Genomic DNA, 19704 nt, shown 5'->3' on the forward strand with positions numbered 1-19704 from the left:
ATTTCCCACTTGTTAAGGATTTTACTGAAGATTTGAGGGATAGAGACTTCAGTTATTAAAACCATTTGCTACATATGCATAGCACATGGCATATGGCTTCACAATATTAAAAAGAGAATTTGACAGCTCTCCCCTGCCAAAAAGGGGAGAAGTCTTCCCCACATTCTTAGCACGGATGTCTTACTGGTTCTGTGTTCACTAGAACCCTTTCTGAGCTACTTCCATTCACCAATTTAAATATTACCATATTAACTTAAATAAAACATTTTCTTTCTCACCCTCTTCTTCAAACAGACCCAGTAATGCAAACAGGTGATTTAATTTTCCTTTCTTCCCTCCTTCAAGCTACAGTCCCCAAATCGATTATGATGTGCTTATTTTAAAAAAATTAACTATCCCAATAAACATGACTAGTAACAACAGCAGTGAGACTGTGCTACCACCTTGCTTATTTTGAAGAACAGACTAAAAACATTTACCCTTGGTCCTCTTCCTTTTATCTTCCTTCCAGATCTGGTCACTAACAGCCTTCTCTGGTATGTTGACTGTGAATTTGATAGATTACTAAAAATAATTAAAAAAAAGAATGATAATGTTTGTACAATTAAAAAAGAAGGAAAATCAACATTAAAACGTCTTCAGAAACTAAATGAAAACACACAATTTTATTTTACAGCAGATAGTAACATTTACACAGTAAAACTTCAATTTGTGACCAAAATAGTTTTAGAAGAGTTCCTGGTTTTTCAATTTTTGAAAAGAGAATAAATTATAGACTCAGACTGGACAGTTGCAATGCATTCTAAATGAAATTGAGCCAGTCATTATACATTCTTTATTCACTAAAATAATTTTCAAAGACTAAGCCTTTGTTCTAGGACAAAGACAATAGTTTCCAATAAAGGGAGAAATCTATTTTTCTTCCAGCAGTGCTTACAACATGGAACTGTTCAATAAGGGAAAGATTCAACATTAGAGTTCTAAACCAGTAACGTGACCAAACCATTGCCAGCACATAGACTTAAACCATATATATTACCTCTCTCTTTCCTTCTCTCTGCTTTTTCTCTCCTTTTCTTTCTCATCTACTTTAGGAGGACTTTTCCTCATCAGAAACCGGTTTTCAGGTACAGGAGGAATTTCTTCAGGACGGACAGTAGATAATGGCTGTGCTTCAGTATTTTCATCTTCACTTTCACTGGATGAGCTTTATTTTTGTATAGAAAATATGCATAATGAGTTATTTGGATGAGGGAAGACCTTTCAATCTATTTAAATAATTCAGAAATTCTGTTAATTCAATATACATTGATGCCACAAGAATTGCAGAAAACAGAGTTACTTGAGAAAGAACTTTTTTCCCCCATGATATCTTTGTTCCAAAGTATACAACTGTAATAGATTTCTGACCAACACATTTTCTCTACTAATTCCAATGGTGCAACACTGAACATATAGATGCTCTCTATTTAGATACAACTTTTCTGCTTAATTTATTTTCTTTAAAAAACAGTATCAGGAGACTAAAATTTGAGATTTTACATTAGCATATGTAACTGTCTACAGACTATAGTAATTCCAAGCAATTTACAAACTTCTGTGAAATGTGCTTAGATGCACAGAAACATAGGGCAGCACTGCCCTAAATGAACACTTCTTAAATTTCACTGCTAGCTTAGAAAAATGTAACTTGCACTAACATCACTTTTATCTCACACTGCTTTCTCAGTTTTATTATCTTCCAGTAAAACTGCAAGAGTTTTGGCATATCAGACAAAAAAAGATTAAGCATATTAATTTATTGATTTTATGTTTTGTTATATTCCTGCATACTACATTTTTGTATGTTCTACTGCATATTGTTCAAACTGAATTGTACAGAAGTAAATTTATAGCAACAAAGCATCCCTACCCATTTCAAACCTACCACTCTTTCAAGTTTTCAAGCCAACTGAAGTCTTAGTCTATTCCTTTATTCGTCTACAAGCTGCAGTCACAGACACATGAACATGACCTTTCACAATCAGATAAAAAAATTTATTCTTGTATATGGAAACTAACTATCTCCCAGACTGCCAAACCTGCACTGCTAGTTTAAAGGAAAGTAGTCTGTAGTTATAAGAAAAGAGAATGGTACTGTATGGTATACATGCAACAAAACAAAACAAATCTCAAAAATGACCTTTTCTTGCTTTTCTTTCTCTTTTTCTTTTCTTTCTTATGTTTCTTGGAATTTCTTTTGTGTTTCTTTTTCCGTTTTTTAGATTTCTCTTCTGAAGCACTCTCAGAATCCGATGATGAATCAGAAGATGATTCTGAATCGCTTGAACTTTCTGAGTCACTGGATGAGGAAGATGACTTGTGTCGCTTCTTTTCTTCTTTCTTGGCTTTAGATCAGAATAGCAAAGATACATTTTAATATTAAACACTTCTAAACTAATCTCAGAAAAATCACCCCAATAAGAAACTGTCTCAGATTCTTGTAATTGTGTCACGCGATTACTTCATCAAAATACTTAAGAACAAATTGACATTTTGGAAAAACATTGTTTCTCCATAGTATAATAAAGGATATGTCTGGAAAAATAAGACATTTTCACGATTTGTATTTATGAAACTTTAAGTCTAAAATTTATACTGTCAAACACTTGCAGAACCATGTGAGTTTTTTGATGATGTTTTATACAATATAAGCTACATACAAAGAATTCTTTAAAATTTATTCACAGCGTGTTTATAAAAAAAATTATTTAGCTTCAGGTTTCACTGACTTCATCAAATCATTAGTAAGAAATTTTGAAACAGAAAATAAGAGGCACAGATGAAACCAAGTACTCACTGAATTTAGCTCACTATCCTAATTTGTCAGGTCTTACATTCAGAAAGCAGTGATACAAAGAGTGCTGAAAGGTTTCCTCTTCACAGTGATGCAGCACACTCGCTTCCAATTGAACAGGCTGAGATAACATTTCTGGGTGACAACAAGCTGGCTGGAGCCTCATTCACAGAACTGCATCACAGATGTGGCACACATCCCAACAGAAACAATCTTGGCCTCTTTTTATGGTCATACACTTTATGGACACTTTTTTTCATGTTACATCATTAACAAATCTCCACACTGGTAGAGTGGATTAAATTCAATCCCATTGCACTAAATCTCATTCATTTTTCAGCTTAGCATCACAGACAAGCCATAGCTGTGTAACAACAGAGATTAGCTCAGCTGGTCAGAGCACGGTGTTAACACCAAGGTTTGACCCTGGTATGGGTAATTCACCTGAGAGCTGGACTTGATGATTCTTGTGGGCCCCTTCCAACTCAGAATACACTGTAATTCTGATTTACACACGGTGTTTTCTATGTGTTTATTCACAAGCCTCACTTGATACAGACTAACAAAAGCCTGACAACCCATGGAAAAACTTCTGTCCTTCACAAAGCATACTGGCCTTCCAGTCACTTCCAGGTGCACTATAAACAAGCAAGTACTCTTACCAGTTTAGGGCAGCCTGCTGATTGGAATCAGCTCATTCTCATCAGAAATGTTTAGGGTTTCTTGCAAAATGCTTCCAAAAGACACTTCTCTTTATATTTCTGATTTTTCTTATATGTCTAGACCAAGATAACCGCTCTTTGTTCTCAAACTTTTGCTCAACATCCTTATTTTAGCACTATATTTAACAAAAGTCTCTGTAATATTTTGTATCAGTTTTAGATTGTCTAAATATATACCTGTTTCCAAAATGTAACAAGTACATATTTATAAACCAAACCAAACATTTTTCTAATTAATTTCAAAGGAGCCAGGTATAGGCCAGATGGCAATGAAAAAAAAACAGGCTGGCTGTGCATTAGTACCCAGCAGGGCTGTCGTCTTCCCCCAAACTCTGCTCTGCCCTTCACGTGCCTGATCCTGGTGCATAAGGTTTCTTACCCTCCAAACATTCCTACTGCCCATCATTATCTAGAACCGAGCCTTACAGCTTTATAGAGCGGGCTAGCCCATCACTGTGCCATCAATATCCCTGCATGGCACACCAGGCCAGCCACAGCAACCAGAGTTGCCAGGAATGCTGCAGTACTGAGTCAGAAGTACAAGCACATAGACAGATGGGTAACGGCAACACAATTAAAATCCTTTCAGGAGCCTGTTCTCTTTTAAAAGAAGTTGAAGGGAAAATAATTTTTTTTGCATTTATTTCATTCACTCTTTGGATGACAAGCACTTCAAAGCCCTGCCTAAAGGCTATAAGTCATCAGACTGCTCAGTGCCAAAAATTTAATTCAGTCATTCAAGAGTTCTAGAGTGGATTTCAAAGAGAATGCGGCAATCTGATGAAGACATCTATGCAGTGGGTATCTCATCCCCTAGTTTCACCCATCTGTACCTGTACTGTTCTATTTTCTTGTTACACCACCTGTGCATTTCCTAAGAGATGCCATACTCCAGAATACCATCCAAAAATCCCATAATTGTATCCTAACACATGGCATGACTCAGAACCTGAGAAGTCAGGAGCAAAAAGATAATTTTGCTTGGAATTTTGCAGTATTGAAGAGATCACCTCAGATGCCAAAGTAATTCTGCCAAATGTCACAACACATGAGCAAAAAGGAGGTGAAAAAACAAAAAGCTGAAGTTCAAATGCTAGTATTTTCCTTTGGCCAAACAAACCATTATTCTTGACCTGTGCCTCCATATCCTTGGTGCAACCCTTCCCAGTATTTATCAACAAAACGTGCTACGAATGAAATAGCAGGATAATCCCCTATCATAAGTCCTACAAAATAAGCATCCTGTCTTTCTGCTAATGAGATTCTCCATGGTGACAGGAACATCTTAGATTTTGCTTCTCTTAGAAAATAAGGCTTGATCCAAGTCTCATACTATGTTCAGTTCTGAAACAGCGGAGCAGGACATCCCTTCCAGAAAGAAAGACAGGCTCTGTCATATTCCTCTTTAGGAATAGTTTACAGTAACTTATAAAGTGTATGAGCTAAAGGGCCAAATCCAGGCTTTTATAATTTAAGTGCTTGATTTGAAGAATTACCTTAGATCAACCTGAAACAAGTTTAATACCTTCCGAAGAAGTGTAAGTTATCAGACTGTCACCAATGTTCTTAACATAGCACTCTATTTGATATGACAAGTGCTTGCCAGCTTTGGCAAGCTAAAATGTAACTAGTATAAGAAAATTTAAGGCAGGAGAAGCTTTGAAAAAAAATCAAAACATGTATGATTGCTCTTTAATGTCTTCTTCATCAACAATTTTTCAATTCTTTAGAAGACTGACTGCTCTGCAATGTTATCCACCAACCGTGCAATCATCTATCCTAAGTTTCTAAATATTTTTATAAGCAGCCAGCATGGAAGAAAACAAGCAAAATTACCTCACATGTACAGTTCAAACTTACCTTTGGATTTTGGAATTAACTCTCCACAACTCAGTATGCGTACTTCAGCATATGGTTTACTAGATGCATCTGTTTTCTGGTTTTCTATTTCTCTCACAACTTCCTGACCTGAGATGACTTGTCCAAAAACAACATGATGCCTGAAGAAGGTAAACGAAAGTAAGCATTCTTAGCACTTAATTTTCTCAAGACAGTTCCCAAACAAATGTAAGAAGAAAAGAGATATTTACCCATCTAAATGAGGTGTAGGTTTAGTTGTTCTGTTGTTTCCAGATTTTAATTTAAAGAGAAAAACAAAATCAGTATTAGTGAAAAGCAGTCAGCATTCAAAGCATGTAACCTATACATAGGAAGTGTAACATTATAAGTGAACATTATTTTGAGTGCACTAATAAAATTGAACAAAACCAATATATATCAGTCTAAGTTTGTGTGCAGTTAAAAGTATTTAATGTTTTATATGTTAAACTACCTATTCTATGAAACACTTTGCTTATTACATTTTGCTGAAAAAATCCAAAATTGCACATAAATTTTCAGACATAATCCTCATATAGGATATAGTAAGTTTCTACTTATTAAATTATATAAATACTATGAAAAACAGATAGAAAAATCTGCAGGAAAAATGAAAATAACTTTCTACACTAGAAAATAAACAGAAAACTGGAAGAAGTATCTGCATGTACAGATTATTTGACACAAGCAGAACTGACTCTCAGCTTTCCCCTATACTAGGGTTACCAAGGCATACACGTCAGTTATGGCAGAGTAAAAAACTGGGATTTTTGGGAAAATGATCATTTAGAAATCCCAAAATAAGGTTTTAATGCTGACATCCACAACTTGTTATTTTAACTAAGGCCATGAAACATGGGTAAGAGTGACGTATTTTGAGAATATTTTCTGTAGATAATTTAGATTTTAAGAGTCTACTGCAATATATTTTTAGAATTTAAATTTTATCTGTAAGTAAGACTGTACTGGAAAGCTATTTTGTGATTTAAAAAAGCCCTCTACTGCTTTGCAGAGCCCCCAGAGCTGTTTTGCTGCGGTTCTGAAAACAATTTATTAGAGTATTAAGAATTCTACAAGAAACTAACAGGCTTGCTTTATTGCCCAAGTTAGAACACAGCTACAAAAACTACCAAAGGCCCTTTTGCACAGAAAATTAAATACAAATAAGCACATTAGGAAAACGGCTACTTCCAGGCAACTTGGTAGAAAAACATCATATTTGGCTTTGCAAAATTTGAGCTAATCTTCAATATTTGAAAAGATTCCCTTCACACTTTACAAATAACAAACCATATATGCATTTCAACATTTTCCAATACTTACATAAAGAACTGTGAACCATTTGTGTCTTTCCCTCGGTTGGCCATTGAAAGGAGAAATTCTTTGTTGTGCTTTACAGCAAAACTTTCATCTAAAGAAAGTGTTTTCAGTTACTTTTTAATCATACAATATATGCTTAGCTAAATGCTAGTGTCTAAGTAAATTAATCCTAATTAAATATTTCTGTTAGTCACGTGAATGAAAAGTTGTATTAAAAATAGACTAAAAAGAACAGCTATTTTTAAAACACATCATTCTGTTCATTCTATATAACGAGGAGAAATACGAATCAGTGGTTTATAGCCTAAGGGGAAAAAAATTAAAATTTAGATTTTTTTTTTTGTGCAAGAATACTGTCTCCTACCAACTTTAGCAGAGATACTTAAGTTGTTGATCTATTTTTCTTTGGAATGGAAGCTGTGTATTAATTATTAATAAATCCCTAATTTTCAGGCATTTTGTTGTTCTGGTTTTTTTAGTACACATGGATAGTTTGATAGAAATCCCAAACAACTTGCTTGTCTGATAGACACAAACGAATTTATCAAGTTGGCTATTAAGAATATTAGTTTAACTTCAATGAATCCTACTTCTTATGACCAAGTAATCATTAATAGTTCAAACTAAATCCCAACTAAACTATGAAATGAAAAAGCTGTAAAATGTAATCACTGTTCTTCATTTAAGACACCTGTAAGAAACCTCTCCTTTCTTTCCCAAAACAGCAAAAAGGCTTTTGGGAGAAGGAAATTCTTCACACATGAGGACATTTGTTCAAATACATTTGGATAGAGATGGCAGGAGGACATATTAACAAAGGAAAATGTACAATATTCATAATGCTACTGTCACTAGCCACAAAAGGGATAGTCCCACTCACTCTTCAGTCACCTGTACAATAGCATCAAATGTCAGTCTAATCCTATGGTGCATTGCTAATTGATCCACAAAAACAAAACCTTCCACAAATTCAGTTTCATACTGTGGCCAGTCAAGTGGAACAGCCAGCCTGTCGTTGCCAGAAGATACATGGAGGCTGTGCTCATTTTTCCATTTCTCCCAGTCATACATTTCCTCAAACCCAGCTACTCATTTGTGTTGTTTTGATGCTTGCCAAATTATTTAATTGGATCCACTCACTAAGATGGAAATATATTTCTTTTTTTTTGCTGCAATAATCTTTAGGCATTTTAGCAAGCTGAATCAGGTTAAAGTTTGATTGGAGAGTCAGTGCAAGGTAAGGCCTTCTCCCTCTTTTGGCAGCTGCAAACTGTGATTCCACTCAAGGTCTGACATAAAATTGCAGCCTGGCCCTACTACAGCAGTGAATAATTCTTTTGAGTGCTGCAAGCTTGGACAACAACCAATGGTAAAAAAAGCATCTGGGAAGGGAGAGGGGCTTCAGCTTGCCTGGGTGGCAGCCACACAGCACGTGGGCTAAGGTGTAACACAACAACTGCTCCTAGAAACACATGCTCCACTACATGCTGGACAAACACAGGCTGAGAAATGCAGCAACTACAACTTCTTCTGCAACACTGGCTGAGAAAGAACCAGGACTGTGAGAAAACCAGAAGTTCTATCATTAATTCATCTTGGCTTCAGGAAAGCAGGGCTCTATGAGTTCTTTTAAATAAAAATTTGCAAGGAAATCAAATCCCATCAACACCTTTCTTCTTTTCCCTCAGAGAAAAGACCATCCCCAGCTTTTAGTTAGCTGATCAAGCCAAAAGTAAATGTCTAAAATCAGCAATAAAAATGTAAATCTGGTAAAAGGGATAAATACAAAGGAGTTCAGTTTTAGTTCTTCATTCACTAAAATGGTTCTTATCTTAAAAGTAAAATAACTTAAACGGGACAGTCAAAGGTCTTCAACACCAGACAAAATCTTTTATAAAAATGGAATTCAGGTTTACAGAATAGAGACTACAGAATGTATAGGTGATTGTTTATTTTAACACCAAAATAGAACAGACTGATAAAACTCTTACCTTCAAAAAAGCCACCATAAATGGATTCCCCTCCTCTGCCATTTCCTTAGAAGAGGAAAAGTGACAGTTAAAGTAGTGATTAAGTCACATTATGTGGAAGGTGCTTCATTATACTAATGTAACTGTATCCAAATCACTGACATTATTCTTCAAAATATGCAAACACAATCAAAATGCATCTTTATAATCCAAAGGCAAAAAGCAAGAAAGTATTCTCCCATGTATTCAGCAACAATCTCCCGTTTTCTTTATTTCCCAGTAGAAGATACAATATTTTATTCTCACACTTCAACTTTTCAATCAGGAAGTGTTTAGTTCTCTGAATACTTGAGATAACTTGAGCAAAAGTGTGTTTGTGCATGCACATATAGAAATTGATTAGTCAGGTTCTCATGGAAAGGTTCTCACACCGAAGAAAGGGGAAAAAGCAGTAATATCTGTCAGAGATTAATTAATATAAGTAAATGTTTCTATACAGAACTTCTGCAACATTTTATTACATCAGCGGTAACGTTTTCTTTAAAGATTCATGTCATACCTTCGCTGAAGTCACCTCCTTGGATCATAAAATCTTTCACAACCCTGTGAAACAGACAACTTTTGTAATGCAATGGCTTTTGGGTGGACTTTCCTGTACCCTTTTCACCTAAAGAAGAGAATGAACAAAACCAAAAATTACTCTCTGCATCTGCAGAATCTTCATTACAAAAGAAGTATGTAGAACACTCAACCAAAATCATCTTCTATGCTCTGAAAAACTGGCTTGTGAGGTACACTTACCTGTAATACCAGTAAGAAACGGACATTTAAGAAAGCAGTGCATTTCTGTCTCTACAGTTATACTAGAACTCCTCCTTATGACATTAGTATACAACTCTGGTCACTTCCATGCAGATTATCTGAAGTTAAACACCCAGTTTACATTTATGACAACTGGTATTGCCCAGAAACATGCAAGAAACAATCAGATCTGTAGTTAAAACACAGCAAGGTTAAGGAACTATAAAAACTTGTAAGAAAGCCATAAAGGTGGGGGGAAGGAAGAGGACTCTCATTCCCTTCCCTGCTCATGATAGCAACTATCATCCTCCTCCCTTGCATCAGCTCTGCTGCTTAAGCAAACTCTGCTTCATCTCCAACACAATGGCCTCTCCCTGCTCAAAGGGAGAAGATTTCTGCTGAGTTAGCAAGATGAATGGCTCATGGTGGGTCCTGTGAACAGCAGAGCCAACCTCAAGGTAACAGTAAGGTAATCAGTGGGACTTCTGACCACTTCCCCTTCATGCTGGCAAACTGTTGGACAGCATCTTCCTATAATCTTATCCTGAGCAATTAAACTGGAAGCTTTTGTCAAGGGCAGTTGCCTCTGAACTTAATCTGTAACAGATTGGTGTCTCCATATGGATTTAAATAGCTAAGAAAAAAACCCACTTTTGACAGGAACTCTGATAAACGTGAAGCTGTGTATATTCCACTAACTTGGCGTATGCCAGGAAAATGGAGCTGTCGATCCCTGTTTTACAAAGGCAGCACACACTTTTCAAAACTTCCAGAAAAAAAGAGGGGTAAGGAAAACAAAAATTAAAAGTTTGAGTAATTCACTGATGATCAATATCATAAACTTTCTGCATATTTCTCTCACTATTCTTACGCGTGTTAAGGCAGCAAAATAGTTCAGGATCTCAGTTTGATCATGGATGTCAGCAACAAAGGATGAACTTAGTCACACTTGTTGCTGACCTGAAATGCTGTTCAAAGAATACAATTCACAAATACAAGGGAGTAGGAGGGAGTAACCTTTACTCAATGATCTGACTTCTGTGCGGTTGACAGCAGATCAAGAACGCCACGGTCATGTGTTAATGTAGTCACAGCCATTAAAAACCATTAAAGCTCAAATTTGTTAACAAATTTTGGTAATCTGATTCTGTGCCAGTAAACCTATTCTCAGATCAGATAATACCTACATTCCTGCAGACTTCCTGAATTATTGCTGCATGTTCTAGTTAACATGAATGCAATTATGTATCCACACCTGATTCAGATCATATTAGTACTGCTGAGGGATTCACTATTAACAGCTAGAGATTCCTGACCTGAAAAACAACCAAGCTAGAAGGAAAGGAGGCAAAAAAAGCTGAAGACATAAAGCAGATATGCTATTTATGTATTCATGAAGTTATTTTTGTGACAATAAACTCAAGTTGTGCTAAGCTGTCAGCATTTCAACAAAAGTATGCAGTCCACAGGAAAATAATTCTATTTGTAAATGTTTCCAAGAGAGAAAATTCTGAGTATTTTCCTCAAGAAATACACTTTCAGTAGGAGTAGAAATCACCAGTTTCCATCAATAAACTAAAATAACGGAAAAAAACCTGATGAGTACCAGCAGTACCTTTCAATTCCTCAAAGTGTCATGAGACTGAAAAGCAAGTCTGTATGGTTGATCTCTTGCTGGCTACCTTTCAAGACTGGTTGATGTTATATAATGTGAACAGTAATATCTGTGCTAGTAACAGAAAATCAGCTTACTGTGCCTGTATTTAAAGTTGGTTAGTATATACCCAACATACTAAGCCAAAGCTACAATGGCTTTGACTCTACATCATATGTGTAGGATCATATGTGTACCATCAGCTAAATCTCCAAAGCTGTCAAGAACCAATGCTGAACTTATTTTCATATTTAAGAAAATGTCATGAAAAATAACAGACATCAAACTAATGAACATTACATGGCATTACATTAAAAATTACAGATTAAATAATAAAATCCACAAACCTGTGCAAAGGCAGCGAAAATTCTCACATGTCTTTGGACACACATCTGAAAACAATTCAAAGACCACTCTTCCAGCTGGAAAAAAAACCCACCGTATTTATTGTGAAGTTAAATTACATTTTTATTATTTCTATACATATTTGATATGAATATCATGCTACTGAATCAACACTTTCATTTTCTTACCGGGTACATTGTTGATGGCTATGTCAAAAAAGCAACGAGGTCTCTGGACCTTTACTCCCATGGCTTCAGAAGTCTAAATACTGTAAGTAATAAAAATAAAATTTAGTTTTTCCTTCTGTGTACTGAAATCACAAGTAAGTCAATACAAAAGTCAATAAAACCTGTAGAAAAGCAAACAAAAAAAGTCCCAAACAGCAAACGTGAGTGTTTTCTGCAAGTGATGAAAATGCCAAGTACTTAGATCACTTTCATGTATTGTAGCCCCAAGTGAGTGATTTTATTAATGTTTGCTGCAATAACAGTGAACTTGAGTGCCATTCTTCAGGTGGGGAAATACAGAAGGAAAAGATACTGTGAGGTACGGGCAAGACTTTAGCATTCAATTTTCAAATTTCAAAATTCAATATCTCCTGGATTCCTGTCATGGCAGTTACCAGGTATTGCTCCAATTAGGATCCAAACCATTCTGGACAAAAAAAACCCAAAACAAAACAAAACAAAAAAACAAGGGTCTAGCTGTTCCACAACTACTACTAAATGAAATCATTTTGGCTTTTCGTTGTTTCTTTTCATTTTATGTCATTGTTTATCTCTTGGGGCACCATTACTGGTAACATTAAAAAGATGTATAGGTGCACTGTGCTACTTTAAGACATGTTTTGGTTGTGGACTTGGTACTGTTAGATTTACTATTTGACTCCATGGTCTTAACGAGTTTTTCCAACCTAAATGATTCCTTACAGAGAATTTTAATTCAACTCTTCCCTTTGACTACATGAATCCTTTTATTTTTGTGTAACAAGCTATGTCTTAATTCCACTTGCATCCCCAACATTCCAAAATCATATACAGTCATATTCTTTTCATTTTCTAAACCCCTATCCTCTCTTGAGTTACTTCAGACTGAGGGAAAAAAAAAAAAAACTAGAGCGACAGCAAAAGGATCTGTAAGACAGGAGTACCTTTTCCGGAATTTGGAATATAATCCATACATTTTCAGTCCTAATTATTTTTTACTGCCTGAAAACATGGCTCAAATCTAGCTGACATACTGCATACATCTCTCCTAAAGCTTCACTCCTAGCTGTAAGCACAGAACACCCTTGAAAAACTCAATTGTCACCATCTGTCACTCTCAGCATAAGAACAAGAGACTGTAAAATACCAAAACAGCCGTGTGATCATGTTAGTCTATATTCTCTCTACTTGTGCTGTCACTCCTAACAATTTGCTAAGATTACACTGCAAAAATCACAACAACAATGCAGGACTGGTTTAAATTAAATACCACTCAGTAGTTAATTATTCATGTCATTTTTAGCATGAGAAGATTCCAAAAAAAATGCAGACTCTCACTAGATATTCTCTAGGTGTGTAACAAATACATTCATATACACAAGCCAGACACTTGTCCAAAGCAATGTCAGTCTGCTTGAATTAGCATTTCTCTCCTATTAGTACAACCAATTTTGTAGCAGGCAGAGAAACCAATAGAGAAGATGCCCATAGGTGAAAACTTGGATGCCATCAGGTGAGCAGGAGGCTGCCCAGGTCACCACACTGCTGCACGGGCTGTGAGCAGTGCAAGGAAGGGAGGGGATGAGACAGTGGGAGTGGACAGGCTGCTTTCAGAACTGAGACCAGCCAAAGCACAGCCACTCATTGTCAGCAGAACAAATCACACAGCTGCATGGGGATACTCTTCTCAAGGAAACCTTGCACAATAAATGCTATAATAAATGTTGTTTGCTTCTAGAACTGCCAGTTTTAAATGAACTGAGATCTCCAAGGAGCATCAGTACTACAACTGATTGGCTGGCTGCTTGTACCCAAACTTTAAGCATTTAATTCTAGTGCTTAAGGGAGAAGGAATTTCCTGCTTTACAAGCAGTTTGCTTGAGAAATGTAGAGGTATGCCTTAACATTTATAGACAGTATTTTAGCCAAAATAAATGACAACTATCTTAATATGTGACAATTTTTATTTCAAACGCTGATAAGGACTAAAGCTAAGTTGTGAAATAAATATACCTATGTCAGTCAATTTTTAACTCTGTTTTGGTAGAGGATGGGAGAGAGAAAGAAATTCTACCCAACTCCCTATCCCCACCAAGTTTTCTCAATGTTTTTCTACCTCTACATTGTTTCATGAACAGTGGAACAAAGTTAGTCCCTATTCTAACCACTACCTCCAGTATACCCTGCACTTTCTCTAAATCCTCCAATAATATCCCCTAAACACTAGCTGCACTTGATTCAAAATTACAGGTATGGCAATGGGTCAGTATGAACCCCCTGAATGGACAAACACCAGGCCAAGCAAATATATCTCACTCTCGAGCTCATGGTGCCTGGAAAACCAGGCTAAGATACCAGTGACATTTATCTGACCTACCTCACAAGTCAAGTGAGTGTTTCTTCTCCAATATACTTAAATATCCTTTGCACTGTTATTTCAGCCAGACCTTTTCCTGGCGTGCTACAGGGCAAACTACCAAGTTACAAATGATCCTTAGAAGTAATAATTTCTACTCGTGTAGTATGTAACACCAAACACCATCTTCTACATACTGATCATTTAAAACCTATCTTATTAAAAGAAAGTACAGAGGGTCTGAATGTTAAATACAAAACCAACAAAGAAAAATACCAAAAATATGCCAAAAATAAAGTCAGAAAATATCAACAGTGAAGTCAGAAAATTACAAGCTCAGTAGCACTACGTCTGGTAACAATAGAGGTTAAATGACTTGTGCTACTTCTCTCTCAAAATTTATTTTCAGTTAGAATATGAATATTCTTAACCCTCAATACCTTGCATTTTTAAAGTGTGAACTTAATGGAATTTCACTAGTGAAAGGAATATGAATTTGGTAATTTGATGTCATCCCAAAAGATGCTTACTACACGTACAGTCAAAAAATGTACTATGCAGGACGATCTTGATACGTCAGCTCACTTTATCCTTCCAAAACTCTAAGAAAAGACAAAATAACAGTCCAAAGACTAGTCTGAAATTTTCAAGCCACTTATCATTCTCAACCACCTTCTATTTGAAGAGGCTCTTGCTAAGTCTAAGTAGAATCTATAACTGAAAAAGCCCCAAAGCCAACCAAGCACCTAGAACATCACTTCAGCATATCTAAAAAAAGGGCTTGTTTCTTTTATGTCTGAAAGTAGGATTACAGTTCAGCTTAGAGCATATTGGTATTTGCTGACAAATACACCAAAAGTACTTAGTCTTGTCAGAACAGCTGCATCCACAACCAACATTTCACCAACTGTGTCTCTCAGGGCTCACATTACTTCACACCTGCATCAGCCTCATTATTTTGTTTAAATATTTGCAGGATAAAGCTGGCCAGCTCAAGGCCAGCTCTTCTCCTTCAAAATGATCTGTGCCAAAGGAAAAATATAACTATCCCAAACTGTTCACAAGCATCTGTCTTCCAGGAATTATCACTAATATTTGTTGATATGCTTAAAAAACACATCTTGGGGAATTTTGTTTCCAAAATCACCAGTGCTAGCAGGGATCTGATAATACTACTTTTTAACACATACTAGAACCTTTTGACTGAACTGGCTATAAAGCACTCACAAATACACATCAACTGAGTTTCAGCATGTCATGCATCCCAAAGAAGGTGACAGCAAGCAGCAATACAGCAGTATTTCCTAGTTTTACAGGAGAGGAAAAGCAACTTTCTTTATAACTGCTGAACTACTGATTTGTTTCAGTCTCAGTACAGGACAGAATAGTAAGCAAATATATATTTAGTAGGAAAAAGATATATTGTGTCCTATTCCTTCATTTCCTTCCCTGTCATCGCCAGTTCTTCCAGATTTTTAATTTCTCCTTTAATTTTCTTAATTTCTCCTTTTAATTTCTTCTTTAATTTTACCTTGCCTTTGTATGTGCTTCCTTGCATCAAGTTACAATTACCTGCACTGATCTTCATTCAGTGTCCAAATGAAGTGAACAATACAGTACCTAAATCTGCATTCCTAGCATTTTGTTTCACACCATCTACAAAGGCAGCAAGACTAAACTACATTGATACATATGTCAAAGACAGGCATGTAGAATCTCCAGAAATGTATTTTAAAGCAAAACTTTTCATTCAGAAAATGCAAATGCACAAAGTGAACAGAGAACATATATTCTTTAAGGCTGTGGCTGCAGTCACTTGAAGACAATATCAATGTGGGCTGATACTACAATAAAGGGTTCCTACACCCACATGTTTAGCTCGCATACAAGTGGCTATACCTGGCTGCATAAAAATCCCCCCGTCCTCCTCCCTCCCCAGAAAGATACAGCAGCAGCACATACTAGCTTAAAGTGACGGCAGAGGAACAGACTAAAAATGTTACAAGTTCTTTCCAGCATGGATTAAACTAGAAGTGAATTTATGATTGTGAAATGGGAGACATGAAAATTTGCTCATAGTTCCATTCCTGTGACAGAGCTTGCAGCTGTGCTAGCATGATACCAAAGATGTGAACAACAAAAACCTGAACAGATCAACCCTCAATCTCCATAATTCCTTAGCATTTTTCCCAACCATCACGATCTTTTCCTCTGTACTTCATGATCTGAAAACTCTGAATTAGCAGCAATGACCTTTTTTCATTTCACTAATCAGCAGCACAGGACTCTTGCTGCCAAATTTAGGAATACGGTACTACACTAGAACGCATTTCAGATTTAGAATAACGCCTTTGCAGTAACATGGATATAACACACCTATAAGAAAAGAAGAAAATATTTGCTTTCAACACAGGTCTATGAAATTTATGCAGGAAGACTTTCCAATCATCATTAAAAATCATGCATTATAAGCTTTCAATCTGACTGTCCCTTCAAAAGAAAAAACAACCATAAAATAAAACTTTCAACATTTTTGCAGGCAAAAAGGGATTGACAGCACTTTTCACCAGGCCTCCTCCTCTACAACGATGTTACAAGTCTTTACTGGACTACTGACATAGGATTTGTTTCCCTCTAAAAGGAGAAATCAGACACCTGACAATATCAACCCTTGCCTTCCATGGACATGAGGCAAGGGAGACTTAAGAAAATATCACCCTTGGACAGGTCCTAACCAAATATATGCGGTAGCTACTCCTAACCCTACCACACTGGTAAATCACTCACACCACTTTCACTATGACTTTTTGTGATTAAAAACAAATTTAATCTTCTTGTACTGAAGTATAAAGAAAGCACACCCAATTTTAACACCTCAGCTGGGAGAGCATAGATTCAGCTGAGAAGGCAGTAACATTCTGAAACTGTTTACACAGAAATACAGGTTCCTACTGGATCATCCCCTTAATTTTTCTAGAAAAGGGATACCTACAATGAAAAATGTTAAAATATCCAACCACGCTCTTGTCACTTGCAACTAAAAAAATTTCTGTTGTCAAGTCTTAGTCATGATTTTCTATTATCTAATTTACGTTGAAAGCACTTCCTTTTCCTGTGTTATGATTTGTGAAAAAATACAGGTGTTTTCTGCCAGCTCTGTACACAAATGAGTGTTGGTGCGAATTTGAACAGGCATGAATTCATGAACTTTTATTTTAAAATTTAAGAAGTACTAAGAAAAGGTAAGTTTATGCTTTTTATGAAAGGGAAAAAAAAAAAACCTTTTACAAGGTTTAATTTCCAAGTCATGTAAATTCCGAAATGAACTTCAGCAGTGGAATCCTTTCCTACCTGTTACAGAAGATGAGAGTAAGGCAAGACAACCATGCAACAGGAGATAGCTCTGAATGCAGACCCTTATTTGTCAACCATACCCAAAAAAATATTGCTGTATCACCCTTTATTCTTATGTTCTACCCCTTTCTCTACTCCTCTAGATCCCTTCTATGCTTCATCCCAGCCTCTGACCTAAACTTCATTGCATTAGAAGATTAGAACATTTTTCCCTAGCACTCACTGACTCTGCTTCCAAATGGAAGCTGGATCCTAAATTACTATCGCATGGAGGAGTGAACTGGTGGTAGTGGAGAAATCATGCTGCAACATAGTAAAATCCTCCACTCCATTACATATTCTTCACTCTAAATTCCCTCATAATCCCCAGGTTTTCTGAGATCCTATGAGGGGAAAAACCCAAATCTGCTCTAGATAGCAGCTTGATAACTGCTAGCAAATAAAAACAATAATGTTTGTCTTACAGAAGAAGACTGAAAGAATGGGAAGTCTAATGGGAAATATAGTCCCAAAGGGTGCTCTCAGAGAACTGATGCTGCTATCATTTTTATGCTACCCTTCAGATCTACTTTACATACAGGAAACGACATTATTTCTGAAATATTTACAAATAATTTTTACAAACTGATAAATCAAGCTGTGTGCGTTTAGACAAACAATGCTTCATAAATCACGTCTAACTTACAAATTCCTACCATATTTTTATCGTGGTAGCACCTAAAAATCTGAGCCATGCTGGACCCCAATGCAATGGGAATAGTGAAACAAAAGGGCGGGATAAAGACTAAAGGGAAAAAACTAATGTAAAACCACACCAACAAAAAAACCCCAAACCAAATAAATAAAAAAAACTCCAAAAAACCCCAAGCCCTAGTAACATTTATCCTTGTCCAAAAAACAGCCTCTTCTGTTGTCAATATAGAAAAAAAACACGAAACCTCCAAAGTATTCTCTCAGAAAAATTACATCTTGGAAAATAGACTATATGCAAGATAATGGTCTGGCACTTCTCTTAAAACAGGTCTCAGATGACTACTAAAGTCAAACCAGCCAAACACTAGGAAACTACTGGCCAAAGTGACTTTATCATTATTGATAAATTTTCTAATTGTGACTGAACTTAAAGGCAACATTCAGCACAACAACAGATATTCTGTCCACAGTTTCAGTGAACTAAGTCTTAAGTCTCACAAAGTCTCTTCAGGGCCTCAAAGTACAGCCATATATATTCAGTACTTAGTTTGGTAATGGCTGCAAACAAAATGAGCCTGAAACACTCAATACTCATGAAAGTCTTTGGAACGCCTTAGGAAATCCCTAAAAGTGAGAGGCAGAAGAGTCTCCTGCCAGACACGGTAGCTCCTGCAGGCTCCACTTCCCTAGGAGAGGCCTGCAGCGGGGAGAACATGTGGCACGCAGACAGCCCCGTTCCTCCCTCATCTAGGGGAGGAGGGAAGACTCATTCAAACTCCCCAGAAGCACCCCAGCCCGAGCAGGGCGCTCGCTGCGGGCACAGACCCGCCATTAGCCAGGCTGCGGAGAGGCACAGCCGGCCTGGCAGAGCCGACCCCCGGCGCGATGTGCGCCAGGCCCCGTGCGCCGCTTCACCCACCCCTGCCGCTCCCGCCTGCCGCGGGCCGCGCTCGCAGCTCCTCACACCCCTTCCCTCTCAAGGGCCGCCCTCAAGCGGGATGCGCCGAGCGCCGCGGTCCGCCTGCCCCCCGCACATGTGCGGCCGGGCCTTGCGAGAAGCTTGTGCGGGGAGGCAGCGCGGGCGGCCGCCCCAGGCCCACTCCGAAGCGGCGGCCGGGCCGGCCGGGAGGGGCCGGAGCTCCTACCCGCGCCGTGACCGAGCTTAAGGCCCCGCGGTGCTGCAACCTCCTCCTCCACCGTCCGCTGTCCGCCCAGTCCCCGGCGAAGCCCGGGCGATGGCCCTCACTCGGCCGCGCCGGCGCCCAGCTCTGCCTGGCGGCGAGGCCGGCACTCACCCGCTGGCGGCCCTTGTAGCCCCGCGCTGCTCAGCACCGCGCTGCCGCCATGTTGGAGCTGGTGCGGCACGGACTGCGTCAGTGGCGGACAGGGCGGGAGCGGCGGCCCGGGGGCGGCGCGCCGAGGGCGGGCGGGGGAGTGCGGCGGCGGTAGCAGCGATGTCCCGGCCCAGGCAGGGTGCGAGGGGTCGCGGCGGCGACACAGCCCAGCCGGGCGGCGCGGGCCGCTCGCGAGGAGCCCGAGCGGCTGGGGGAAGGGCGCCCGCCTCCTCGG

The 19704-nt window shown here is 38.0% G+C and overlaps 2 protein-coding genes across 2 annotated transcripts in view; one reads left to right on the forward strand and one right to left on the reverse strand.

Annotated features, from left to right (window-relative positions):
• LOC106855484 (cilia- and flagella- associated protein 210-like) overlaps positions 1-2589 on the forward strand; it is an 18325-nt gene extending 15736 nt beyond the window's left edge. The window contains exon 7 of the mRNA XM_088168052.1: positions 2265-2589. The gene's annotated coding sequence lies outside the window, so the exon portion shown is untranslated. The remainder of the gene's footprint in view (positions 1-2264) is intronic.
• PPIG (peptidylprolyl isomerase G) overlaps positions 1-19702 on the reverse strand; it is a 25318-nt gene extending 5616 nt beyond the window's left edge. Inside the window, exons 1-11 of the mRNA XM_014880192.2 lie at positions 19431-19702; positions 11715-11794; positions 11529-11603; positions 9286-9393; positions 8748-8792; positions 6760-6847; positions 5649-5678; positions 5419-5558; positions 2183-2387; positions 1040-1207; positions 480-564 (exon numbers count right to left, since the gene is read on the reverse strand). Of these exons, the coding sequence (XP_014735678.2) occupies positions 480-564; positions 1040-1207; positions 2183-2387; positions 5419-5558; positions 5649-5678; positions 6760-6847; positions 8748-8792; positions 9286-9393; positions 11529-11603; positions 11715-11775 (1005 nt within the window). The 5' untranslated portion in view covers positions 11776-11794; positions 19431-19702. The remainder of the gene's footprint in view (positions 1-479; positions 565-1039; positions 1208-2182; positions 2388-5418; positions 5559-5648; positions 5679-6759; positions 6848-8747; positions 8793-9285; positions 9394-11528; positions 11604-11714; positions 11795-19430) is intronic.
• Positions 19703-19704: the final 2 nt, after the last annotated feature.

This window comes from Sturnus vulgaris, chromosome 7 (genome assembly GCF_052056855.1).
Source record: "Sturnus vulgaris isolate bStuVul1 chromosome 7, bStuVul1.hap1, whole genome shotgun sequence".
Classification (NCBI taxonomy): domain Eukaryota; kingdom Metazoa; phylum Chordata; class Aves; order Passeriformes; family Sturnidae; genus Sturnus; species Sturnus vulgaris.